The sequence below is a fragment of the Acanthochromis polyacanthus genome, chromosome 17 (assembly GCF_021347895.1).
Source record: "Acanthochromis polyacanthus isolate Apoly-LR-REF ecotype Palm Island chromosome 17, KAUST_Apoly_ChrSc, whole genome shotgun sequence".
Classification (NCBI taxonomy): Eukaryota; Metazoa; Chordata; class Actinopteri; family Pomacentridae; genus Acanthochromis; species Acanthochromis polyacanthus.
In genome coordinates, this window is record NC_067129.1 from 9,398,072 (window position 1) to 9,424,789 (window position 26,718).

At 38.6% G+C, this 26,718-nt stretch overlaps 2 protein-coding genes and 5 non-coding genes across 9 annotated transcripts; 6 read left to right on the forward strand and 1 right to left on the reverse strand.

Moving 5' to 3' along the window:
- Positions 1 to 1,383: 1,383 nt before the first annotated feature.
- rab34b (RAB34, member RAS oncogene family b) lies at positions 1,384 to 12,234 on the reverse strand. Its single transcript, XM_022208144.2, has 9 exons — positions 12,203 to 12,234; positions 10,118 to 10,183; positions 8,152 to 8,253; positions 7,630 to 7,694; positions 7,480 to 7,531; positions 7,315 to 7,396; positions 4,492 to 4,582; positions 4,281 to 4,388; positions 1,384 to 2,177 (listed from the first exon to the last, which is right to left on the reverse strand). Exons 1-9 carry the CDS (start codon positions 12,232 to 12,234, stop codon positions 2,119 to 2,121), a joined length of 657 nt encoding a protein of 218 aa, XP_022063836.2. The 3' UTR covers positions 1,384 to 2,118.
- Positions 12,235 to 14,824: 2,590 nt separating this feature from the next.
- LOC110960773 (calpain-1 catalytic subunit-like) lies at positions 14,825 to 26,404 on the forward strand. 3 transcript variants are annotated; one of them, XM_022208140.2, is made up of 21 exons: positions 14,825 to 14,979; positions 15,512 to 15,572; positions 15,766 to 15,812; positions 15,995 to 16,073; positions 16,265 to 16,327; positions 16,531 to 16,598; positions 17,192 to 17,250; positions 17,442 to 17,481; positions 17,916 to 19,499; positions 21,207 to 21,446; positions 21,539 to 21,608; positions 21,717 to 21,835; positions 21,964 to 22,097; positions 22,225 to 22,399; positions 22,493 to 22,567; positions 22,744 to 22,829; positions 22,917 to 22,991; positions 23,495 to 23,655; positions 23,993 to 24,138; positions 24,234 to 24,245; positions 24,354 to 24,659. In XM_022208140.2, the coding sequence occupies exons 10-21, from the start codon at positions 21,213 to 21,215 to the stop codon at positions 24,555 to 24,557; spliced, it is 1,491 nt and encodes a 496-aa protein (XP_022063832.1). In that variant the 5' UTR covers positions 14,825 to 14,979; positions 15,512 to 15,572; positions 15,766 to 15,812; positions 15,995 to 16,073; positions 16,265 to 16,327; positions 16,531 to 16,598; positions 17,192 to 17,250; positions 17,442 to 17,481; positions 17,916 to 19,499; positions 21,207 to 21,212; the 3' UTR covers positions 24,558 to 24,659. The 3 variants fall into 3 exon arrangements, 2 of the variants coding, with proteins under 2 accessions (XP_022063832.1, XP_022063833.1); XM_022208141.2 differs by lacking the exons at positions 14,825 to 14,979; positions 15,512 to 15,572; positions 15,766 to 15,812; ... (4 more) ...; positions 17,442 to 17,481; positions 17,916 to 19,499 and having other exon boundaries at positions 19,556 to 21,446; XR_002596319.2 differs by lacking the exons at positions 21,207 to 21,446; positions 21,539 to 21,608; positions 21,717 to 21,835; ... (7 more) ...; positions 24,234 to 24,245; positions 24,354 to 24,659 and adding an exon at positions 26,388 to 26,404.
- Positions 15,612 to 15,683, forward strand: LOC127530718 (small nucleolar RNA SNORD49). Its single transcript, XR_007937395.1, has one exon. It is a non-coding gene; the product is annotated as a small nucleolar RNA SNORD49 (small nucleolar RNA).
- LOC127530727 (small nucleolar RNA SNORD49) lies at positions 16,114 to 16,188 on the forward strand. The gene has a single exon (XR_007937404.1). It is a non-coding gene; the product is annotated as a small nucleolar RNA SNORD49 (small nucleolar RNA).
- On the forward strand, positions 16,375 to 16,448 carry LOC127530723 (small nucleolar RNA SNORD65). The gene has a single exon (XR_007937400.1). It is a non-coding gene; the product is annotated as a small nucleolar RNA SNORD65 (small nucleolar RNA).
- Positions 17,034 to 17,111, forward strand: LOC127530719 (small nucleolar RNA SNORD49). The gene has a single exon (XR_007937396.1). It is a non-coding gene; the product is annotated as a small nucleolar RNA SNORD49 (small nucleolar RNA).
- LOC127530722 (small nucleolar RNA SNORD65) lies at positions 17,291 to 17,364 on the forward strand. The gene has a single exon (XR_007937399.1). It is a non-coding gene; the product is annotated as a small nucleolar RNA SNORD65 (small nucleolar RNA).
- Positions 26,405 to 26,718: the final 314 nt, after the last annotated feature.

Below are 26,718 nucleotides of genomic sequence, written 5' to 3' on the forward strand. Positions count from 1 at the left end.
CTCCAGAGATGCAGTCGGGAGATAGGAGAAAGTTCCACAGAGTCAACTATGACTGCAGCCCTCCACCAGTCGGGGCTTTATGGCAGAGTGGCCCGACGGACACCTCTTCTCAGTGCAAGACACATGAAAGCCCACATAGAGTTTGCCAAAAAACACATGAAGGACTCCCAGACTATGAGAAATAACATTCTCTGGTCTGATGAGACCAAGATTGAACTTTTTGGTGTTAATTCAAAGCGGTATGTGTGGAGAAAAGCAGGCACTGCTCATCACCTGCCCAATACAATCCCTACAGTGAAACATGGTGGTGGGAGCATCATGCTGTGGGGGTGTTTTTCAGCTGCAGGGACAGGACGACTGGTTGCAATTGAAGGAAGGATGAAGGCGGCCAAGTACAGAGATATCCTGGAGGAAAACCTCTTCCAGAATGCTCAGGACCTCAAACTGGGCTGAAGGTTCACCTTTCAACAGGACAATGACCCTAAGCACACAGCTAAAATAACAAAGGAGTGGCTTCAGAACAACTCTGTGACTGTTCTTGACTGGCCCAGCCAGAGCCCTGACCTAAACCCAATTGAGCATCTCTGGAGAGACCTCAATATGGCTGTCCACCAACGTTCACCATCCAACCTGACAGAACTGGAGAGGATCTGCAAGGAAGAATGGCAGAGGATCCCCAAATCCAGGTGTGAAAAACTTGTTGCATCATTCCCAAGAAGACTCATAGCTGTACTAGCTGAAAAGGGTGCTTCTACTCAATACTGAGCACAGGGTCTGAATACTTATGACCATGTGATATTTCAGTTTTTCTTTTTTAATAAATTTGCAAAAATTTCCACATTTCTATTTTTTCTGTCAAGATGGGGTGCTGAGTGTACATTAATGAGAAATAAATTAACTTTTTTGATTTTGGCAAATGGCTCCAATGACAGAGAGTGAAAAATTTCAAGAGGTCTGAATACTTTCCATACACACTGTATGATGTTGCTGAACCTGCTTGCTCGTTTGTCTGGTGACCCTTTGCTTTGATTGCTGCTTTGCACACTCTTTGACATTCTCTGGATGAGCTTCATGAGGTAGTCACCTGAAATGGTTTTACAACTATCATGAAGGAGTTCCCAGAGATGCTGAGCACTTGTTGGCCCTTTCACCTTCACTCTGCGGTCCATGTCATCCCAAACCGAGAGAATGCTAAGAGTGTGCAAAGCAGTAATCAAAGCAAAGGGTGGCTATTTTGAAAAATCTAAAATATGTTTTTACTTTTTTTTACTACATAATTCCATATGTGTTCGTTCATAGTTTTGATGCTTTCAGTGAGAATCTACAATGCAAATAGTCAAGAAAATAAAGAAAAAACATTAAATGAGAAGGCGTGTCCAAACCTTTGACTGGTTGTGTATGCAGGTTTTTTTTTTAAAGAAACAGACTTCTTCATCCTCTCTGGCTGGCTGAGGAAATTAATTTGCCACGGAGGCAACTCACCGCTTGATTCAACCCCTGCAAACAATCCCTCCATTTTCAAGATCACGAGAACCCTCATGTCAGAGGAGAGGGATGCTCTATGGGTATGACTGCAGTCACTGGAGCCGGCACATGGATCAAATTAGTAGCACAGAGCCACATGACTGGAGGCCAGGGAAGTAAATGAAAAAAAAAGTGGTATTTCTGGTACTGACATTTATTTCATGACAGGAGAAAAATGCTGCTTCAGACAGACAGTCATTTTTAGAAGGCAAGTGGAGTTTAAGAAAAAAAAATAATGGAGAATAATCATCCTCTGATAAATGTTCATTTAACCAAGCATATCACAAAGCGTTATTTGTCCGCAGGAAACATTCCTGAGAGGACACTATTTGGATCATTCTGCTGACAGATTTGTTTACAGACTCAGCTTACAATTCATCATGTCAGCTTGGCTCATAACTAATGTCTTCTCAGACCATTTGAGAACATTGCTAATACAATATAATTTAGCTTAGCTTTAGCATAATGCTTTTAGGGGGTCTGGTTGTGATATCCACACTGAACCGCTGAGTCCATTTTCAATTAAGTTCTGTTGAGTCATTTTGTGTTGCTGTGTCATCGATACAGAATATCCAGGCAGTCGTTTGTTCAGTCTCAGCAGCACTGTGGGGTCCTCTTGCGTCTGCGATGGCCGTCTGTGTTGTCAGTAATTCCTGTATGCAATATGAATAAAAATAAAAGATTTTTAATGTTTTTGGCACTCATTGTGAGCTGCATTTTTCATACTGTCAACAAATTCCATCAAAAGACCAAAACCGATAATTAACTGATCCTATAAACTGCTCTAATGAAGTGAACCTATAAGCTTTCGAAAAACTGTTATTACCACAAAAGTAAGCCACACCATTGTTCCACATCAGTACATCCAGTCGTGCTCTGTGGTTTGTCGAAAAGTGCTAAGCAGACTTTTCATTCTCATTTTGTATCAAAATGTCAAGCGAAAAAGAACTTCATGACTTTGAAAGAGGCTCATTGTTGGGGCACAGATGGCAGGAGCTTCAGTCACAGAAACAGCTCAATTAGCTGTGTTTAAATATGAACAATGATTAAAGAAACATCAACATTTGGATCTATAAGAAAGACATCAATAAAGAGGTTGGAGAGGTTGGAGATTGTGGTGGAAAGCATACATTTGATGACTGTGATGCTCATGCAGCAGAAAGAGCAACTCTTCCTCATGTGACTGAGAATTTCAGTACACGACATGAACAGAACATGAAGAGGGATATTATAGCTGGGCTGCAAAGACACCTCAATGCAAAGATAAAAACATATTCAGTATTGCCAAAACTGTAATCACTGCTTTACAGAGATGACAAAAGAAGTGAGATAGTTAGATGAGTACTATGGCACTGGGTGGGGAATTTTGGTACTGTGGTTCAGGACCACTTGTCCTCACAAAAAGGAAGGATTACTGCAAATCAATACAAAGCTATTCCTACTGGATCATCGTGTTAGACAGTGCTCTACACCACCATCATCAAAACACCAAATGAAGGAACCTCAGAGCTGCAAAAGTTGAATCACAGAATGTTTAAAGGGACCAAAAAGAATGGAAATCTGTCTGTTGTTCTTACTATTGTCTATTTTCTTTGGACAAACTGGAAGCTTTGCAAGTAAAAATCAGTGTTCTTTATACTGTCTCAAGATATCGATGTGGTGTTGTTTTTATATGCTGGCAGACACCATGCATGAAATTAGCAGGCAAAGCTACGGCTGAGGACTGCTAGTACAACTTGCCACGCTGTAGTGTTAAGTGACTTGAGCAGAGTTGAAGGTGAGCTGGTGTGCACAGCTGCAGCGAGTGGGGAGAGGAGGCAGCCTACACAGAATGGAGATAAAATTTGTAGGTGAGTTTCAAGAGGAGACTCATACCTCAATCACTTCCTTCCTGTTGTACCCCTATATATACCACTATGCCCCTCACACTTGTTCATTCTTGCTTCTCCTGCCCCACCCACCGTCCCCATAGTTCTGCCTCCTTTCCCTGCCTCCTTTTCCTAGAGGGTCCAGGAGCCGCTGCTGATCTCTGACTAAGCTTTTCCCCCACACCACATCAGCTCAGCTCAGCTCAGTCATCATCAACATAATGATCCTTTGCCTCCAATAAACAATCAAGTTTCAAATCAATGGTGCGGTTCCAGCTAGTGAACCTGCACATTCTAGAGGAAGCAACCATGTAGAGTTCTAAGCCATTTTAAAGCAGGATGGGATTATTTTCAGGGAGAATACTTTGAAATACATCATTTTGTTACACAGAGATGAGTTTTTAGGGGTGTAAAACTGACCTGAAACTAACTTTAATTATTCAAGCCTGTATAAATCCGTCAAATCAAACAGTCTGGGAAGATAAATCACTTTTTGATTAAACTGCTCTCACAGTCCATTATCCATGATGGGAGGTCACATTGGACTTTGCTTTAGGCGTCCTGAGTTTTTCCACCACTAGCAGTACTATGGCACAGTGTTGCACACATACTGGCGTGCACATGAGGAAACATGTGATTTGATACGCATTCCTACTGCTGGTGTCACGCTGCTTCACTGACAGTTCAGGGCAGCAAGGCAGGGAAGAAGAATTCAAATCAATTTGGAAATGTTATGAAGAAATGTAGTGAAGATAACCCGTCTAGCAAAGGACGCATTTGACATTTGATAGTGAATGTAAACAGGGCACCTATAACTTTGTAGTGTGCGGGAAGGAAAAGGCTGACAACCACATAGTAGCAGACCGTCTTGAGAGCGAACTGACTCACTGATTATGTCCCCAACGTGCCTCGACCCACTTCTCTCGAGCTCAGACAAAACGTTGGCCTCGAAAGTTAAAGAAGCCACACGAAAGAAGAACTCCCTGACACCATCTCCTGTAACGACCAAGAGACGGACAACAGAGTTTAGTGAGGCAAACAGAGGATTAAAGAGAAAAAAGAAAAGCATGTAGCGTGGATGACTGTGTTTATCTCCCACCAGACTTTGCGGACACGGTCCAGTACTCTGCTTTGATTTCCTCAGAGAGTCGGATGGCTTCCTGCTCGATCTGAGCCAGCTGATCAGGAGACTGAGGGAGAAACACAGACAGAGAGAGACGAGGGTGTTTGTGAAATGGCCTCTGTAGAATTAGTCTGAAACTAATCTAAAAGTAAAAAGTTTAGAGTTGCAAAGACTCATTGATTAATCAATTAGCCAATCAGTAGAATACTCATCGGCTGTTTTATTAAAGGCATTATGGAGGATGTTTTTTTTTGTTTAATTTGTCTGATTCACATAAAATGAATATACTGACCTTTAGTGGACTTGTATGCATGGTCTCTAAAAGAATAAAAAATAAAAAAAATAACTGTGGACATGGCAGGACCTGAAAAACAACAGCCAATCAATGCGCTCGGACCGAGGCGTTTGGTTTGCTCCCTTTCCTGTCAATCAAAAATCTTCCGGCTCAGGCCTAGTTACGTAGATTACGTACGCCTTGGACTTACGTGTTTTCTGTATGTGTTGCTCTGGTATAGCTTCGTAGTTAGCTGACGACTTGTTTTGCTCATCTTTTTTTACATAATGGCAGATAAAGATCCAGGGGGACCCAGCCGTAAAAGACAACTTCACGAGTCCTACGCAAGTTTCTGGAAGGGGGCGTTTCTTCGTAAATGTTAAGAGGGGGGAGGTTAGAGGGGGGTGAGGGAGAGGTTGTATGTGCGCATGCGCATGCTACATTCAAAGTCGTAGGAAATTAAATCTCCTCTAATGCCTTTAATAGATCCCCAAAAGTGGAGCATTTGATGGTTCCAGGTTCTCAAATGTCAGAAATTTCTGCTTTTTTATGACAGCAAATTGAATATTTTGGGATTCTGGATTGTTGTAAATCTGATGGACGTGGTGGTGTTATGGAAAGGTTACACTATTTTATTAAACTTCATTGATAAAAAAAATAATAATAATCAAAAATCATTTAATTAATATTTACAAAGTTCTCTGTAGCCCTAAAGATGCTATCAAGAAAAAAATCTTGCTAAAAACAGACATCTGTTTAAATGAAATGTTTTTAATTTCTGCTAAAATCACTCCAGGGTGTTTAGATTGTCAATTTAAGCAGTTTATTGAACTCACCAGCCAAAACTTTATTCTTTATTTTTAGTCAATAAATTATATTGGGAAAATCCTAAGTATTACAGCCACCACAGATTATTATTTCTACGGTGATTTGAAAAAAAAAATCTTACATTTTTGCATTTTTATACCACATAATGTGTTCTTTATGGGAACTCATTTGAAATTTGTGCACTCTGACATACAGTTAAACTGTGGTGTTTGAAAATATGCTGGATGTGATATTTTCATTCTGGACCCATCTTCACCAGTATCTGCAACATTAAACCACTTCTGTTCTTAAAATCTCACAGATATCTGCAAAAGTTCTACCAAAAAGAATGAATATTGGTGGGATATTTAATGCTTTTTGTACAGTAGTTGTTTAAATGATGGAAAAACACTTAGGATCTTTCATAATCTGCTTTGTTTTTCATCTTTAAGTAGCTATATCTGACACTAATCCTGCTCTAAAAAGTGTCAAACTTGTCAGAAGCTTGTACATAAAGCTTAAATCTGCCCCAATAATCAACATGATGACAATACGTTTCTAAGCAGCTTTACAACCTGAACTTGTTCTAAAATTTAGGAAAAAATTGCAAAACTTTTCAGACAAGAATGCTTCTAGTTTATAATTTGACAGTAGTCATCATGTACTGTATGCAAGCCTTTGTAGTATCTGATCTGAGACATGTATTACTTATTAAGTTAGTAGAATGGAATCTGTTTTGTTTGTTCTAGTATCTGATATAAGTTGTTTGTTATGTGTAGAGTCTGCTCTGGTGTGGTTCCTTGTCTCTGACCACAGATGGAACCTGCATTACATGCGTGACTAATTCTACCCATGCCATTGGAATGTGTTTTTCAGTTTCAGGAACAGATCACTTGTTGTTTTTTGAGGCCCCCATGTCCAGCTAGAAGATGGATGTGTTCCTTTGGGATTTCAGAGCTGAGGGGTTCTATTCAAGGGTGGTTTTGTTTTGAGTAAGGGATTTTCAATTCTATCCTTCACCAGAAGGGTATAAAGCTCTTCACTTGCCCATGGTTCAGGGAGGAATCAATTGGCTGTGAACCTCCAAAGGCAAACCATGTTGTCTGTTCAGATGCTGTCTTTTTATAATAAAATCATATAAAAGTAACAGTGTCACCGGACGTGTTGTTCAACCTCGGCAAATCTAAGAGAAACCCCGACACCTTTCAACAGGAAGGAAAATTATCAGAGTAAAACTTTGAGGTGAGACCCTCTGGTTGACTTGACATGGAACCTCCGTTCTCCCAGAGATCTCTTGACAGTCACTATTGTGGGCACCATAGTTATTTTCATTATTAATTAATCTACTGGTTATTTTCTCAATCAATTACAGAAGCTATAAAATGTCAAAAACTGGTGAAAAATGTTTGTTACAGCTTTATACAGAGTGAAAGATCCATCCATCTATCCATTATCTATACTTAATCCCTATTAGGGTGGAGGGAGGGATGGAGCCTGTAACAGCTGAGTGTGAAAGATGAGGTCTTTAACTTGTTTTGTTATTGTAATCTGATCTGCTGTCTAAAACCGAGAGCACAAAACAAATAGAAGCAGAAAATCCTCCAAATTTCACCTCAAAACTATGCTGGTTTAGTTTCTGTCCGTTGACTAATCGACTCATTAACTAAACATGTCACCTCAGTTTGCCTTTAAAGTAATTTTTCATAAACTTCACCCACGCTTAGGTCCTTCTTGGTGCCGACCAGAAACAATAAAACACTGGATGGATCATTTTCCTTCATTGCATCCTCCAGCCACTGCCTGAACACACACATACAGAGTTAAAAGGCTTTAAATAGAACTTTAATGGAACCATTATCTCAGACTAATGGGATATTCTTTACCTGGCATGTGCTAATGAGGTCACACTGCTGAGGTCAAACACAACTATTATGGCTGGAGAAACATAAAGAGATGAACGGTTTAAGCAGAAGTTCAGAATGAAAATGAACAGTTTTATTAATAATACAGTGTGGCGATCGTGCTAATGTCACCTTGTGCTCCTCTGTAGTAGGTGGAAGCGATGCACTTGAACCTCTCCTGACCTGCTGTATCCCACCTGAAACAGATCAGACGCAGCTTTCACTGTTGTCTTTGGGATATTTAGTGGAGTTGAAGGGAAGAAGGGAAGAAAAGGTGCTTATTTAAACAAGTTAAAGTGCATAATTACCAGCTTTATTTTAACAAGACTAAGATTTTACAGAGGGACACGCTGTGCAGGATATCACCAAACATTAGAGTAAATCCATATGCACGAGCACAGCCAGCATTATAAAGGAAAAAAAAACTTGTATTTGAGCAGTCTGAGCATCATGATTTTCAGATTATCTGGAAGATGCTCAGCCACACAAATATCTAATCACGAGATTTCATTTAAAGACACTTTTAACTTCATCATGGTGTGTTTTCAGATGTAGAATGGTTCAGATTAAACAACTTAGTCTTTATCCTGATGATCAGTTAACACAGTAAGCCTATAAACTGCGGTTTTCTCCTTGTTTTAGCGAAATACTTACAGCTGTAAACTGAAGGGAACTCCGAGCACCTCAAAACGCTCCATCTCAAAATCCACCCCGATGGTGGCTTTATAGTTCTTATCAAACGCACCCCTACAGAACCTGAGAGGAACCAGGAAAAGGTGACAAAAAGACAGAAAAACGGATTTAGAACTGCGAAGAACAAGGTTTTTTTTACATAGTAAGTTATTTTCCTTGAAATTAAATCAATCTTTTTGCCAAGAACTAATAAATCACTTTAACTAATCAATAATACACTAAAAACTTGCAGAAAAAAATACTATTTTTGTGGTATAACATTTGTAAAATCATCAGTTTTCACCCTGAATGACATCAGGTTTGCTGAACATAAAAACTGTTTTTTTGTGTCAGTCCTTTATCATCCAGAAAGTAAAAGCAGCTAAACCTTTAATTAGTAGAAATGTGTGTTTCCATGTGTCACTAAAGTAAACACACTTTCAGGCTTTTTTAAGCACTTTATTTGAGAATTTGGAGTTTTGGAGAATTTATTGCATATCGGATATTTAACTGGAAATCTGTGTTTCTGTTTCTGCACGGAGGTTTGTAGTCCTACCTCCAAAAATATGAAATCAAAGCAGAATTTAACTAACTTATGGCATGTAAAAATTCCATCTGATATTAATTTATGTAATGATTTTGTTGAAAGAAAAAAATGGACCTCAATTTTACCCAATTTAGCTTCAACCATGTTTTTCTGAAACAAAATTTGAATTAAACCCAACTTGATACAAGCACAAGTTTAAACATTTTTCATCTTTAAAGTTAAATTTTCTAATTAACGGTAATGTAAGCAGCCTCAGCAGATTGTAATTCAACTACAACTGGTCCGTGGTTTACAATGTCCTCGACTTACAGCGTTTCGTGCTTACATCGCCATCTCCCTTAAATTTAGGTAGTGTCTACAGATACGGACCCGTATCCGTGGGCTACGGATACGGGAAAGTGTTTCTGGCACTTTCCATTTCCAGACAGATACGGACCCGTACGCGAGTCTCGCGAGTCAAGAAGCTGCTAACCACTGCAAACTGTTGAAAGGTAAGCAAAGGTTAAGGTTAGGGTTAGTGTTAGGATCAGGTTTAGGGTCCGTACCTGTAGTACCGATGCTACGGGTCCGTACCGCTAGCGTTTACCGGGAGTCACGTGACCAGATCTCACGTATCTGATTGGCAAATGGCAAGTGCCGTATCCGTAGTCCACAGGCTACGGGTACGGGTCCGTACCTCTAGCAACAACCTTAAATTTATTACGGAAGTTTTGTTCCATCTTTCCGGCATTTGCGACGTTCAAACAAATTCCACGCAGGAACTAGTGGGCGAGCAGAGCGGAAGAACACGCCGTCACATGGCACCATAAGAGGAAGACAGTTTTGTTTTGTTGTACGCCACAGTGGATTGTGCTCCATTCTTTCATTTGTGTTGTTGTTTTGGAAACTTTTTGCCCTTCATTATGGCTCCCAAGCGTAAGTCAGACTCTTCTGATGGCAGTGCTTCGAAGAAAAGGTAAGCTGTGTTTGTTAGCGTAGGTGAGTGACATCGGTACTTAAGCACAGTATGTCAGTTCCGACTTAAGGCGAAAATCTTATCGTAGGAGCACAGTTCCAACATAAATAGAGGATACCCTGTAATCCTAGAAAATATATCTGGCTCCAGGAGACTTATCTTTTTCAGCCCAGATCAGGTGAGATAATAGTGAATAAAAAAGCATCAAAGGCAATGGAGGCTGAAGGTTGAACAGAGGATTCTACCTGTGAAGAGTTCAGCTCTTATGTGAAGCCAAATGTCAGTGCTGCCTTTTAACTTGACTATTTTTAGCACCTTTGAAGCGCATGTTCACTGTATGTCTGCTCACATCAAGAGTTGTGATCTTTCAATTCTGGCATTTTTAGGCCTTTTCAGATTCCTGCCTACCTCAGCTTTAAGCTAATTACTCATAAACTGCCTCTTACCTGCTGATCAGACACGTTTTGCCAACAGCAACATCACCAACTACGATGACTTTGGCGATATTAAAGCTGCAAACAGAAAGCCAACACTGTCAGCAGTCACTCATGAGTCCATACGACAACATGCCAACAGAATGAAATACACAACATCATCAATAACAATAACCTCTTTAAGTTTATACCTCATGAGTTTAGTTAAACATTGATGTTCTTGTCAGGGTGAACTACGAATGAAGCAGCCTTTCTCACATTATGTTTGTATTTTTGAGGCATTTTGAACCTTGTGAAAGTGATGAGTTTTGACATTCATTCACACCATACAAAAGCACAGCACGATTTATTGCTAATTTTGTGCCATTACTTCAGCCCTTCAAAATATAGGGCTTCCTTTTTGCATTCCAGATTCCAGATATTGTTATTGAGTAACAATCAAATTATATGTTTTATATTTGTGAAACTCAAGATTGAATGCATAAATTTAAAAATATCATGCCATTAATTTTATTTAGTGATATATTGTACTGTTTTTTTTTTTTGCACTTTAAACAAACAATCTTTGAAAAGTCAGAGTCTACATGTCTAACAAAGATTTGTCGCAAAAGTCTGATGTTATTTATTCATCTGAGACTCTATTGTTGTCTAAAAATGATAAACACACATCTGTGAGTAACTCTAATCCAGTATGATATGTTGCTTTGTTATGACTTGGCACTGAGTCAACACTAGATTCAACGTACTGCTGCCGCTTAATCCAACTGTAAATATAATAACTAAGAAATGCACCATTTATTTCTCCTTGAGTAGCATTCATTGTCCCCAGCTGATTCATGCTTTTCTCACAGACTGCATGTCAAAGTACAAAAAGCTTAAAAAATGACATTAAATATCATTAAGTACGTTCTTGATGGAAATCGAACAGAACCATCAAAAATGTCCAGGCTTTTTCTACACTGTAAACAAAATATCTGAAATTTATTTTTACATAAAGTTACATGATGCAATGCAACTAATATTGACATTTTCTGCAGTATTAAGCCAAAAATATTTACATTGTAATATAATTCAATCAAATTTAAAGGTCATTTTATTGTTTTTATACATATAAATGTCCTTCATTGGACATTAAAAAGGCTAAAAGTACATATTATGTAAAATTATTGCAATAATTTACATTTTAATTATGGAAGATTGATGTTTTTATTGGGTTATTTTTTCATTATTTCACAGTTGTCTATGGAACCCCGCCTCCTGGAATATTACAGTTTTTTATATGAATATTTGGTATGACAAAAGACTAATTTCCTGAGATTTACATGATGAGTAGACAGACAGAGGTGTCAGTTTAGCTTGTGTGGTATCTGATCTGTTACATGTATTACTTAATAAGTTAGTAGTATAGAATTTGTTTTGTTTGTTCTAGTATTTGATATGAGTTGCTTGTTATATGTAGTGTTTGCTCTGGTGTCTCTGACCACAGATGGAACCTGCATTATATTCAACCCATGCCATGGGAAAGTGTTCTCCTGTTTACAGAGCCCTGTTGGAGGTGTTTTTATGAGGGTTCTTCTGTCCAAAACGTTGATTTAGGGATTCTTCAGCTGTTGTAGACAAGGGGGAGTTGTTTGGGGATGCTCTCTGCTTTCCCCATATGGTAGGCAATAAAGAACCATTTGTTTTAACCCCTCCTATATGTTGAAAACCTATAAAACCTGATTGCTGGTCATTGTCCAGCAAGGAGGATTCAATCGGCCGACTCCTTCCAGGCAGGTTCTGTCTGTACTGATGCTGCTCTTTCTTTTAATAAAATAATTTTAAAGAAAGTCAGTGTCACGGACATTTCTCCTTCACCTGGACATCATGGACGCCAGAGAGAGAAACAACGACACTTGTTTGTTCGTGTGATTTGTTAAAGCGTGACGAGCCCCATATGTAAATCTGTCACCTGATTAACGCATTCAGACGTGGCGAGTTTGATAAACGCCCGTCAGCTGACACTGCAGACATGGTGTGACTTAAAGGATGCTACCAGACCTAATCCATTTCATCTGAGCACACAGCATCTCAGCAGCAAACCGTGTGTGATCTCACCTGACTGTGGCATCCTTCTGGAGCTGGCACATGGCCTTCACCTGTGGGTGGAAGCCGTGTTTGGTGTGCAGCGCTGCATTTGGACTGAAACACTGGGAAGAAAGGTGCAAGAAGGAGCAACCAATGAAAAGAAAATGCACATTGGATAATATATATCTTTTTGTATTCTGGCGGATAAACTAATCTTAGAAAAAATGCAGGATGAAGTTTAATTTGGGTTAAAGGTTTCTCAGCTCACATGGACATTTTGCAAATTAGAAGCAGTCCACTTGTTGGACTGAAACTAAATAACCTTATCATTAGTGCTAATTCTGTTAGTCGTAACTGCATTACTGTGTGTGTGTGTGTGTGTGTGTGTGTGTGTGTGTGTGTGTGTGTGTGTGTGTGTGTGTGTGTGTGTGTGTGTGCTTCCTAACCTGTGGGAGCTGAGTAATGACTCGGTCCTTTTTCACGGGTGGCAACATGCTGCTGCAGTTGTTCGATGCACACACATGCACGCAAACAAAATTTACGCTCACTTCAAGACGTCACACAGCTTGTTGTGTTCTGTTTTTTCTCTCAACACTCATTCCACAACACTGGGGAAAGACACGGTTAATGCCTTCCCTGCTTGCCTGAAATAGAATAAAATGTCCAAAAAGGGGAAATGTTAGTGTCAGCACCAGCAGAGAGTACACTTAATCAGACAATTTTGACTGCCAGCATAATCAAATTGAATGTGTTTTTTATGCAACACATTTCAAAGTAACCCGAGTTGACCAAATGCTGTACACAGTATAAGACTGTCAGGAACAAAAATGTATCTAAAAAAGTATGTATGTATGTAAGACAGGATGTAGACTTGTAGTATCTATTTGTAAAATAATTATTAAATGGTAAAAAAAGAAGAAAAAAACAAGACAAAACAGGATAGCAACTGTAAGATTACATTTCAAAGTAAAATAAATATAAACTACTAAAAAATTAAGACCATTAAGAGCAGCCAAAAGTCATTTAAAACATGTGCATCTTGAGATTTGTCCTATAAACGTTAATGACGGAGAGACATTATATAGAAAAAGGACAGCTGTCATACAACTTTGGATAATGTGTTGACTAAACATCCTTGCAGAACATAAACCACTATTCTGTAGACTCAGTCAGATTAGATAAAATAAATGTATCGTCAACCCAAAAAGTTTGATTTCGCACCAGCCAGTTTGTAGGTCAGACATTATGGAAGGAACATCTTAGGAGCAGGAAAAACTTTGTGTGTAGAGAGAGAAGGAAGACTAAATACAAAAGAATTGGATCAAGTTTAACAACCTTACCTGAATCTGATGAAAGAAGTGGCTCTGAAGCTGTGATATCCAAAGTTTGCCAGTGAAACAAATCCAGAACAAAGTGACGCTCAAAGTGATGAAGTCGTCAGTCTTTGCTCTGCACAGACAGCAGACACACAGACTGATAATTAATGGACTCTGAAATTAAATACAAGCAGTAGGTTTCCTGTCAGACAGCACCATCCTGAGGCCACAGGCTGTTCTCTTTCACAGATTACTAATTTTATTCCTATAATAAACGTAGCTAAATTATTATTTTTTAAACTGTACTCATCTTTTGTCTTTTAATAGCTGTTTTATTCAATCGCTTTGTCTTATTCTATAAATCTGCCTTTTATTCTGTAGTGTTTTGGATTAGTTAAAATCATTTAGATTGTATTGCATGTTTTATTTCTTTTTGTTTGTTTTACTTTTCCCTTTTAGTATGTCTGTGCAGATCCTCAGGCATCCAGGTCATGGTAATCATAGGAGCTTCAGTAGGCATCAACTGGACTTCTCTCTTAGGTTCTGGATGAAGTTTCACCTTCATCAATGAGACTTTTTCAGTTCTAACTGGTTGGTGGGAAGTTACAGAGTTTAAAGTACTTTGAATAAATGTCTGTTGTTTTAAATGTTTGTTTTAAAGGACATTTATTCATTTTTTGGCTGATTTTTTACATGCAATAGCTTAACTGTCAAATATTAGTAGTGGAGTTGCACGTACACTGTTTCCTCTTAAAATGAAGTCAATAAACATATTTAGTTACATTACATGCTTGCATTATTGTCTGTATTTGAATAGAATAGAATGCTTTTTTTTTATTGTCATTCTACACACACAATGTACAACAAAATGGAACTCTTGTGGTGCAAAGTAGAAATAAGACAAATAGATTAAAAAAAAGTATAAGTGTATATTCAAAAAGAGCCGATAAGACAGTGGGAAGAACAAGTATGACAACAAACAGCAGAGACAAATACATGTCACTGGATATATGATAAATATATATCATTCAGGATATTGAAGCTATTGTGTGTTCAGTATAAGTACTGCACTTGGGTAAAACGTTGTGGTGCATCTGGAGATGTTTATTACTATTGCATCAAATCCAAATGTTCGTTTGTTTTTTAATTTTTTTGCCAGTGAATTTGCCATTTTTTTCAACTAATTAAAATGTAAATCATGTTTGCACACATTCAGTGAATTAATCCAGTCTGTTGTAAGTCGCTCCGGACCAGCAGGCGGCGACAGAGCGCCTCTCACGTCGATATATCACGCCATTGATAGGGTGAAGAGCTAGTGACGTACGATTCATGCGACGGTCAGGTTTAAAAACGTCACCGACCGCGTTTGGGACCCTTTTCTCTTCGGCTGTCGGTCTTGTTGGTTGAGTTGAGCTGATGCAGTTTTTGGTGAACTTGTTTGGAGAGTTCAGTAGTCATCAGGTCACAGAACTAACTGTTCAAATAACACACGTAAGTTCAGCTAATAGTTTCTTGCCTGTTGTAAAATCTCATTATAGCTAAATGTCTGTTAACTAAAGCTAGCAGGTAGTTGCTGGGCCTCAGGCAGCCACGTGGAGAGAACAGAAAGAGGGAAAGGATTAAATAGAAAGTGAGATTTGGTGTTTTGTTTGTCTTGCTTTATTATACGTGTCTTTTCCAGAAAATGTTTCACTAATGACCCATATGTTTTTTCCTGTAATCTGAGAACTAAACTTAAATATATGTAGGTGTGTACTTACCGGCAATATCACTTTGCATTATGGCAGAACTTTCCCATGTATGTTGAGTCTCTTACAATATATTGACTGTATTATTTTAATGAAGTAGTTTGATGACTATTATTTGAGTTTGTTAATGTGGAATTAGTGTGCAATCATGATGCTAAACAGACATTTTAACCCAGTTTACTCATATAGAGCTGCCCAAACTTGTTACTGTTGCCCAGCTATAGTATTAGACAGCTTCATTTTTTAAAACTCTTAAATTTTCTTTTTTCTTTCAGGTGGACAACACAAGTTTATTGTGCAGATCAAATCATCATGAAGTCACCTTATCACTGGGAGGTGAGTAAATGTAAATTCACCGACTCTTATTCCAGCTGTGTCGGTGATGAAACCTGTGAATAGGAAGTGCCGTCTGATGCGACAACTGACGATGTTTCTCTCTCACTGTTCTGAGCCTCCTAAATGAACTGATCTTGCATGCTGAACTGCGACACACCTTCAGTCAAAGTTAAGTTTATTTTCTTTTTTCCAGACTCATTGCAACATGGCAGCTCAAGAGGATGGAAACTCAGGACTAAGGTTGGTTTATTGAAGTGCTGTTGAGTTAAATTTCCTAAAACCATCAAATGTAATGATGGAATTTAAACTAGAAGAGCTGGAATTGCTGGCAAAAATGTTGATCATTTTTTTTCTTGGTTTCACAGCATGCAGTTGTTTTGTCTGTAAAACATCACTAACTTTTAATTGCTTTTCTTCTGCAGCTGAAGAGTTGTGTGAACAGTCATAAAGAATGTAAAGAAGAAAAACACATCTGCTGTTGAGCAGATGTTTGAATGATGGGTAAGTTAACAAATCATTAATGTGGTACTTGGTGAAACTTTATAGTGATGAAAACGTGGAATAGGAAGTGCCGTCAGATGCGACAACTGACGATTTCTCATCCAATTTTCTGAATCTTAAGTGTTTCACAAGTAATGTAGTTACCATTCTGTACTGCCCATCTAATTTCATCTTTTTCCTTCTCTTACAAGTTGCCATGCAGTGCTGCGTGTTCTGCCAACTAAACCAGCTGATCACCGATTGATTTCATGCAGGTGAATTTGCATTCTCATATAAAACTGGAAAACAGTTTCTTCTTCTGTTGTGATGAAACTTAAACTGATATAGCTGGAATTACCGGCAGATTGTTCAGTGTTGATCATTGGTTTTCTGAACACAAAATGACAATAAGATTTTGTGTGGAAATCACTTGAACAGGGTTGGATTTTCACAATTCTGAACTTTTTCTGCTTTCTAGAGGTTGAGCTGTTTCTCTGGAAAATGATTCCTCTTCTGCAGTGCTTCTACACCTTAGAGATGGCATCCGTAAGTTAATAATGCCTTTTCTTTGAAATACAGTCGTAAGTTTTCCTAAGCTCACTTTTGTGCAGTGAAAACAGACTTCCTGAGTGTGAACAAGCATTTTGCAGCATACAAGCGAGCTCAGATTTCAGAATGTTTGATCACTCATTTGATGTGGGAGTAAATGGAGCAGAAATTTGAAATGTGCATACTCCAGACATCAGTTTGTCATCTGCTACATTTCCCACCACTAGTCTATATACAAGATCATGAAAGCCAAATCAATCTTTTAAATCAAAGTTTCCTGACTTGGAAGTTTGTACAGTCTAAATTAATGTAATCTAATTTTATTGTTTTTTTTTTCTTTTAATATGGCAGCAAAATTTGAATCAAATGATTTTATTGTTGCACAGTGGTGAGTTCAATGGAAAAACTTACTTGCTCAGACATAGCAGCTTTATCAATGATGAAAACCTGGAATAGGAAGTGCCGTCAGATGCGACAACTGACGATGGTCTCTAATCCACTTTTCTGAGTCTTTTAAAGCTAAACTCAAGTAAGGTTTTCAATGTGCATTTGTCTTTTTTCATTTTCCACCTCACTTGTTTTTGTTACAGATGTAAGTCTGCTGGTCTGATCATGGGCCCTGAACTTTGCCATCAAGTGACGTTGACAGGTAATTTTCATTCTGTGGTACACAAATATTTAATACACTGTTGTGATGAAACCTAAACTGAAAAAGCTGGAATTACCGTCAGATTGTTTGGTGGTGACTCTCGGTTTTCTGAACATTCCGTCATGACATCACATGGTCCTCTTGAATGAAATTTGTGGGCTAACCTGCTCTTTCTGATCCTCTGGATGCAGTGGTTCCAGCAACTGCCAATATACCTGAAAACGTCATATGGTAAGATATACACACATAATCGCTTATGAAATTGATAAAATGTTGATATCCTTGTTACTGAAGGGTTAGGCAAATATCTGCACTGCTGAATTTAAAACAGCCCAAAATAGCTGTATAGTCTGACACCTGCTGGGGAAACTGAGTCAAAGCAGAGTATTAGCAGGATTTAGCAAAGCTACTTTGTGACTGTAAACCTCAGCCACAGACTTGTTTCTTAGGCAAACTTGTGAAAGCAGTTCAGAGGGGATTTTCCAGTTGCTTGTATACACTCTTCCTGTCTTTTATTCCAGTCTCACCTCAGCTAGTCTTATCTGCTCACCTGTTTTTGAAAAGTGATTGTAGATGTTATGCATCACTGATGTTGTGCTCAGTGGTGACTGCAGATCTTCCATCGAACACTGCATGTGTTTAATCCAGCTTCTTCTCTTTTTCAGGTGCCAAAACAACTAATGGATAATGGCAGTGAAGATGGATATCATTTTTTAAACATTTTACACTGAAATTACAATAAAATGTGAAAACAGATTTCGAATCCGTGATGTAACTTCTTGAGTTTCCACAATGGTACATGCAAGCATATGTTTGTATGTCAGAGCTAAACTTGAATTTTCTGGTGCCCTTCTCAACCCTTGGGGGAGGATCATGAAGACACAAAATGAACATTATATGTAACATTTTTTTTTGTAACTTAAATTACTCATTGTACCTCTTGTCAAAAAGAAGTCGGGTGGTTGGAACTGGTACCTGCACCATCTGTTTCTGTATTTTGACCTTTGAGTGACCAGATGCTGTTGCAGAAACTACAGTAGCATATGCCGGGATCCAGGGATGTTTCTATTTTACATTTGTTTTGAATTTAGCACGAATGTAGTAATGACGAATGATGCCACGTTAACCCTTTGATGGGCAGTGGGGGTCAGGAGATACGGATTTTCCATTGGATTTGGGTCACTTTTGACCCATGTTGTACATCAATGGGTTACCAACTTGAGTAAAGTGCTGAATCTCTGAAAAATGGTCCTTAAGTTCAGAATCTTAGTATTTGGTGTGCCTTCTTTTTACCTTAATGACAGCAGCATACGAACCACTCCACTCCAGTTTGTGCAAAACCTGGTAATCCATGTTATCCCAACAATGATCCAATAAGCTTTTTGTGATGTCAGTATTGTTTGCAAAAATTAGTTGATCTCGTGACTGTGGAGGAAAGTCCATAATGGCCAGCTGTCCTTGATCTTCCTTGGGGGTCGGTTTCAAAGATGTGAGGTGTGTTTGGTCTTGTTGTCAACCTGCAGTAAGAGTCCTTAAAGATTCAAACCAGGGGGTGCAGCATGTCTCTAAGAGTGTTAATTATTTCAGTCAAGGTGAAATTAAGTACAGGTTTCCAGAGTAGTAAAACGCTTCCAGACATGAACCCCACCACCATGTTTCACTGTGGATCTGACACATTGTGGTATTATTCCTTCTCCTGGTCTCTATGTTACTGCCAGAAATCGCACACTTGTAAAAAGGATTTTTTTTTTCTCCATCTACTGAAATTTCAGAATGTCTTAGGTTTATCCAAGTGGTTTAGAGGTTTCGTCCTCTGACGCCCTCACTGGACCGCCCTCTTTTGAGAGCACGTTTGCTGGTTGCAGTCTTGTGCTCTTTATTTCGCAAATTCTGTTTATGTGGTGAAGTTAGTTTTTTTGCTTTGCTTGATGTATTCATTTTCTGCTCACTTTCGATTGTTCTTTGTAACTAGCCCACTTCAATCCACTTGTAATTTGACACAGAACTTTTCTCTTCCGCTTCCTCTTTTCAATTCAAATGATGCAACTGTCGCTTACTTGCAACTGCAAGTTTCCCACTGTATCACAATGCTTCTTTGTATGCCACGTCTGTTGAAACTCGACACTGAGCCGTGTTTATAGCAGGAGAGCAGTGGCTTGAAGTTGATAAACTTGAACAGATTTCCAGTGATTCGATCCAAACCTGAGAGTTATCTGAACGCTGCTTCAGTAGAAGAGAAGCAATTTAAGGTAATCTGATCTTTTGTACAAAGACGGGCAATGGCACAAATTTGCTTCAGTTTTATTTCTTACCCTGAAGTATAGCAGAATCTGAAATATTTCTTAAGTTTTCTAGCTTCTTGTGATTCTGAATCGCTTTAAATCTAAAACTTCTACAAAAATAACCTTGTGCTTTGTTTGCACCAACATAGTTTAGTTTCTCTCTCTTAACAGATGTTGCAATGGTTGTGGTGTAAACCAGTAATTGTTTCTTCATGTTTCTCAATGTCTTGTGTCCGTTTGGAGTTGCTGTTACTCATTAAATACAAAGTTAGATGTTGCTGTAATGTTCAGACTGAAAGGATAAAAAGTAATGAATTACCTCCTCCGCCCTTATTGCTACAGAGCCTGCAAAAAGGATCCACCATTTTTGGAAGTTTCCCCCCTGTTCTGCTTTATGACAATGAGTCATGGCCAATATAGTTTGTCTTTTTTCTCCCACAATTTCCAGAAATGGCCTGTTTCATGCCAAAGTGAAAACAGATTTCTACAAAATAATGTCAGTGAATTAAAAGTATAAAATTTTGAATAAGTGATTGCACAGGGATTCATGAGTGAAGAGCTTGTTTCAAGTCCAGAGACAAATTCTCAATTGGATGAGGTCTGAGCTCTGAACCAGTCACTCCAGAGCATTCACCTTGTCATCCTTGAATCATGTCTGTGTAGCTTTGACTGTGTGCTTCAGGTCATTGTCTTGCTGGACCCCAATCCTTCTCCCAAGTCACAGTTCTCATGAGGACTCTTATCAGGTTATCCTCCAGGATTTCACTGTACTCTACTGCATTAATTTTATCCTTTACGGGCCTTCATGATGCTGCCACCACCATGCTTCACAGTGTGGATGATGTGTTTGCAATGATGTGTAGTCTTTGGTGTCTGCCAAATCATAGCATCTAGTCTGATGTCCAAAGAGCTCAGTTTTGGTGTCATCAAACCAAAGAACTTTCTTCCATTTGTCTTTAAAGTCTCCCACATTCCTTTTTGGGAACTGTAGTTGAGATTTAGCACAAGTTTTATTCAACAGGGGTTTCCTCTCTGCTACTTTACCACAAAGCTTTGACTGGCAAAGACTGTCTATTCCTTAATGAGATATTCACTGACTTGGGCATCTTCTTGTATCCATCCCCTGACTTATGCTTGTCACTAACCATTTCACAAAGTTTCTTTGTTTTTTATCTTTAAGGTGTAATTATAGCCAGGACTGCTAATTCACCAATGACTGTTCAGTTACAGTTGTCTTTATGTTATAATAATTTGAACCGTATTTTCAATTGGATAAGTCGCTTTAAAAGGTGTGAACACTAACGCAATAACAAAGTTTTATCTTTAACATTTTTTTATCATTTGACATTCCTCATTTTGAAATCTGTTTTCACATACACATGTTTATCCGTGTTTTCACTGTCAGTTTTGGAACCACCAACAACAACAACAACAAAAAAAATTGTGGCTACTTTGTGTGCGAATTAAATGTGTACGGCACTTCCTTTAATTATGCTGGCAACATGCCTCGTCAAGCCCTCATGCCAGATGTGTCTGGTATGCAGCCGATGCGTATAAACTAGTTCCAGGAAGTGTTCTTTCGTAACCTTGTTTATACAGGCTGCAGAGTACAGGATCCCAGCGCCACTTGCTGAGTTTAGTTTTGCCTGAAAGTAGCTGCTTCTTCTGCTGCAGTTCAACATGACATCTACCTGCGTGAAGATGATTCACTCCCTGTACAAGCAGGGAGGAGAGGGAAGCCCCTGTAATCCAGTGAAATTTAAAGGTCAAGACTTTAAGCAGCTCAAGGAGACTCTTCTTAGAGAGGGGAAGAAGTTTGAGGACGAAACTTTCCCAGCAAACATCGACTCTCTGGGACAATTTGAGGAGCTCACAGCTGAGCAGCTCAAAGAAGTGAAGTGGTGTAGACCACACGTGAGTAAACTTGTACATTTTTAAAATTTTGGAGAATGGGTGCAGTGTTTTAAAGTAATTCAGAACATGCAAATGTCTGTCACCTTTTACAGGAGCTTAACCCCAACCCTTCATTTGTTGTGGATGGAGTTTCAAGGTTTGATTTTCAGCAAGGATTTGTTGGTATGAAAATGTAGTTATTTACAGTAAAGTCCAGTATGAAAAAAACTTTCTATTGGGGGAGATGGCTTATTCTAACATTAAATAATTATGATCTGCGCCTGCATTTAGGCAACTGCTGGTTTCTTTCATCCATCGGAGCGCTGACTAAACGCAAATCGTTGATGGTACAAGTGGTGCTTCCAGATCAAAGCTTCAAGGACAATTATGTGGGGATATTTCACTTCAGGGTAAAGTGATCTTCACTTGTCAGTCAAATGGAGTGCAGATAATCCTCTTATGATTTCAAATAGTTTTTTAAAAGGCAGAAATACTTTTGTAAGTGTGCTAATTTCAGTGCTTCCTTTCACCTTTGAAGTTTTGGAGATTTGGAAAATGGGTGGACGTTGTCATTGATGACTTGTTGCCAACTCTCTACGAGCAGCTTGTGTCAGTTTCCTCCAAGTCTGGAACAGAGTTCTGGCCTCCTCTACTGGAGAAAGCATATGCCAAGTATGTAATTCAGGCTCACTGTGTACTGAAATGGATGTACATACATATAAAGCACATTTTGACACAAGTCCTGACAAAGCCACAAATTCAGCACTGCAATAATCAAAGATCTCATTTCTTGCTTCAGGGTTTGTGGATCTTATGGAGACATGATCGCTGGTCTCCCGCCTGAAGCCTTGAAGGACTTCAGTGGAGGTGTCCATATGAACTACAAGCTGTCCAAACCCCCGCCTGACCTGTGGGATGTCATGATCAGGGCCACGCAGTGCAAAACGATGATGGCATGTGGAACTTTTAGTGGGGTAAAAAACAGGAAAAGGCCTCTTTAGATTAGGACATCGAAGTTTTAAAAAAATGCATCACCTACTTTAAATACTGAATTGTATCTTTTTCAGGAGAAAGGAGAAGAGTACAGTAACAAGTTTGGTCTGGTGGCAGGTCATGCCTTTGCTGTAACAGCAGTCAAGCAGGTTTGTGCTTTGTCTTTTTCTTCCATTTATACATTTATGACTATGTTTTGATGAAATCAGATGTAGACCTCCTCAAACTGTGGCTCTGCACTTGTCAGGAATTACACCATACTGTGGTGTTTTGGTTAGCTTTCTGTTTTTACTGTAACTGTGCAGATTTTACTTTGATTAAACAGGTAGAGAGTCAAGGGAAAAAGGTGAATCTGGTGAGGATCTGGAACCCGTGGGGAGAGAAAGAATGGACTGGAGATTGGAGTGACCAGTAAGCTGTGACATATTGCATCTCATCAAAAGCTGTCATCCTCTTATTGTGTGAACAGACAAAAGTCTCAACTGATTTGTGTTCCAGGTCAACCCTATGGAGTACTGTGAGCGAGGAGGTCCAGGAGGAGTGTTTGAAAGTGCGTGATGATGGAGAATTCTGGTAAAGTTATCAAAAAAAAAAAGAAAAGTGGTGCTGAAATTTAATATCTGTAAAGTCACCATAACTTGTCACATGTTTTGACTCTCAGCATATATCTTTTTTGAAAGAATGTCTTTGGAATATTTTTGAGATCAACTGTGTTTTTGACCTGTCATCCATCTAACAGCAAGAGATTTCAGTCAAAACCAAATATGCACAGGAAGAAAAGTCACTGTAGTTAAAAGTCATCATTTTGGGGGGGCAATCAGAGCTATTTATCAGATACATTTTGGAATATTTAAATATGTGCCAAGTCGCTAGACATATGGATGGACAGATAGATGAAAAAACTGAAAATAGACTCATTGGTGGGTTTGAGTGGGACAGAAGGTCACTTTGGAGATCCGTCTGGTCCCTGTACCAAAACCCCAAACTGACCATCTGCAGGTCAAAACACATTCTCAACCCCCGCTGGGTTTGTCGTTATATTCCCCAACCTGTATTCTTATCAATCACTGTCTCAGGATGACACTGGAAGACCTTTGTACCTACTTTGAAGAACTGGACATCTGCTGCGACAGCCCCAACTTTGTTGATGACGATGCCGTTTGCCAGTGGAACTGTTCAGTGAAAGAAGGCCGCTGGGAAGCTGGAAAATCAGCAGGAGGTGGCGATTACGACACAGGTAAAGTTTTATTAATCATAGTTATTAAATACTTCCTTCCAAAGTGCCTTCCTCTTGTTACTTTTCTTATGTGTGTCGATTTTTTTCTGCACATTTAGCCTGAAAAAGGAGTTATGGGGATGATGTAGGAAGTCCAGATTAAGTAGCCAAACAGATATGAAGGTCTATCAGCACATGAAGCACAGCAGAGAGATTTATAACAATGAGACAGGCTCAGTGACCCAATATTTGACCTTTAACCAATTGTATTTATTTCAGCTCTGAATAGTAAAAAAAACAAAAAAAACGGATGCTGATAAAGAATGTAAAACATCACTGTGAATGCTCTTTTCCTCAGAGGGTTTCTGGACAAATCCACAGTACCGTCTCACAGTGAAAGAGATCAAAGGAGGCAACAATATCTTACTGTCTCTGCTGCAGAAACCTGATGAAGAATATCGCAGCAAAGTTGTGTATTACTACATCGGGTTCACCATCTACAAGGTCAGTAAAGTGTTGATGTTTGCGAATCTGTGAATAAAGATGTGCACAAGGACGCAACAGCTGTACTGACTTCCTTGTGCGTTGTTTCTAAACAGGTGCCATCAGGGGTAAGAAAAGAATTTTTTATAATAATTCTGCATTGAAAACATAAATATAATGCATACAAAATGCTTCCATGCATACATAAGCAAATGTCCCTTTTCTAATCTTTGTAGGCACCCAAAGGACGACTTTCATCATCAGACCTCAAGGATGCACCACCTCCCAAAGAGAGTATCATGGATAAGAAAAGAGAAAAGATTGAGATGCACAGTTTGGAGCCGGGAGAGTACTTGATCATTCCCAGCACGTATGATCCCGGCAAGACAGCAAGTTTCATCATTACCGTCTACTCCAAAGCAGAGACCGAGATCGAATGAGGAAACCTGATTGTCAATAGATGGAGGACAGCATTTGTTGTTAATCAAAGTTCTGCAACAATCTGCAAGTAATGAAAATTAAAAGTTGTTTATGAATCTTGACTTGTTGATGACTTTTTTTTTTTAAATTAATGATCTTTGATATCATAAGTAGTGATTGGTATGAATAACAACCATTTCCAAGTCCTGTCACACAATACTTCTACTTTAAAACCACTGCCAGGCTTCAACTTGACATTGCTGCCTGTGTTCTGTAACCACATGCACACACAGACAGACCTGAAATCTACTCAGGTTCATTAAAAGTGATTAAATATTGCCGTTAGCATTAGGTGGAGTCAAGAGAAGATGGAGTGAAGCCAGTCACAGCAGCTCCTCTTCAAATTAAGACTTTCAGTAAAGATTTCTGCTCAAACCTGTTAAAATGCAAAATATATTCCCTTAAGCATTATTATACTGCAGCCAGATTTATTGTACTGTGTCTTTAACCTGCTCTTAGGGGAACATTTTTGTTTCTCACTCAGGCAACAGCCTGTCCTGTCAGCATGTGTTGCACACTGAATGAGGCCAGATGAGTTGATTATACAAATATAACAAAGTGGTTTCTTTATAGAGGATTACAGCAGCAGTGCAACATTTCAAGAACATTTGTTTTTAGCAACGGGAAGCATATTGAACCAAAGACCACATTTAAAGATAAAATGTTGGAAACTGAAGCTGTCAAATAAATACATGACGGAAAAAAGTTCTATCAGTAGTGCAGTGCTGTATGAGTACAAAAAGTAATGAAAATAAAAAAAATAAAATACTGCAGTAGAAGTAAAGTTGAAGTGCCTCGAGCTGTTTTAAGCTTAGTTTATTTATTTCTTGTTTTGAAAGAATTTATCCCATGGGCAGCTGTTAATCACCCTGACAGGGACGGAATCCTAAAATGTCTTCCAGTAGAGAATGTATGCAAATTGCTTAGCTGCAAGTTGTTCAGTTTTGGCTGCTTAGTTGCTAAATATACATTAATCTTTGTTGGAGAAAACCTTCAATCAATAAGATTCGAATGGCAACAGAACCCTTGCTGAAGCTGAGCTCAAGAAGGCTTATAGTTTAGTTTATTTCAGTCAGCATCCAAAACAACAAATTGACAATAAACAATTACTGTTGGGCAACGACTGAAAAGGCATAGGCTGAAGCACAGCTTATATCGCCTACCCTTATCACAACTTACATTTTCACGCTGAAAGGAAAAATGAAAACAAAAATCCAGAGAAGAATTTTACAGAAGCTTACATTTTTGCCTTACAATAAATTTCTTAAATAAGATTCCATTAACTTGGCTTTAAGCTTTCTCTTAAATATAAATAATGAAGTGCAAGACTTCAGTTCATCCTCTAGAGCGTTCCACACATGTACACCTTGGAAAGAAAAACTTCTTAACTTTACATCGGTTCTTGCTTTAGGCTTAGCAAACATAAATAATCCTCTAAGTTCATATGAGGTACTTTTCATTTTAAACAAGTTCTTAACACAGTTTGGAGCTCTGTCATTTTTAATTTTAAACATTAAATTGGCAATTTTATAATCTACCAACTCATTGAATTTTAAAATTTTTGGTTTGACAAAAAGGTTATGGGAATGCTGATTATGCATTGCTCTATTTATGAGACTTCTCAGACTTCTCAACCACCTCCTTGGAGAGCTTCATTTCTCTCATGTTCCGCCTGGAGAAAATGTCAAGTGAGTGACATAGAAACCACAGATGGCATCGCTTTCAAAAACCGCACCTGGCTCTTATCTGATCATTAGAGTAGAACTAAATGTGATGTGTTTTGATTTCAGATGCCTTCAAGAACAACTCATCCGATGGCATGATCCACGTGAGTTGGACTGAGGCAAGTTGATTTCCATCTTTATTTTGTTCTTAAGACATTCAACTCACTAAAATAACATGATGGATATATTCACACCATGTACCTACTCCAGCAGTTGTCTTATGTTAAAGATTTTCTACTATTATGTGACAGCTATTGTAGCCATTTGTGCTCTATTCTATCTGAAATTAGTACTTTAGAGTGTTGTATCACGTAGCTCTTTCTTTGCAAAAATATTACCACTAAAACAACAAATGCTAACAGTAAAATCTACCTTTTCTTTCATTCCAGTGGTCCAA

Bases quoted from the DNA above. Each gene is read 5' to 3' on its own strand.
- rab34b (XM_022208144.2), bottom strand. From the start codon at position 12,234: ATGTGCCAGCTCCAGAAGGATGCCACAGTCAG. The intron at 7,532-7,629 runs GTGACATTAGCA...ATGTTTCTCCAG, and splicing joins CTACTACAGAGGAGCACAAG to CCATAATAGTTGTGTTTGAC. The intron at 7,397-7,479 runs GTAAAGAATATC...GTGTGTGTTCAG, and splicing joins ACCTCATTAGCACATGCCAG to GCAGTGGCTGGAGGATGCAA.
- LOC110960773 (XM_022208140.2), top strand. From the start codon at position 21,213: ATGACATCTACCTGCGTGAAGATGATTCACTCCCTGTACAAGCAGGGA. The intron at 22,098-22,224 runs GTATGTAATTCA...TTCTTGCTTCAG, and splicing joins CTGGAGAAAGCATATGCCAA to GGTTTGTGGATCTTATGGAG. The intron at 22,400-22,492 runs GTAAAAAACAGG...TATCTTTTTCAG, and splicing joins CATGTGGAACTTTTAGTGGG to GAGAAAGGAGAAGAGTACAG.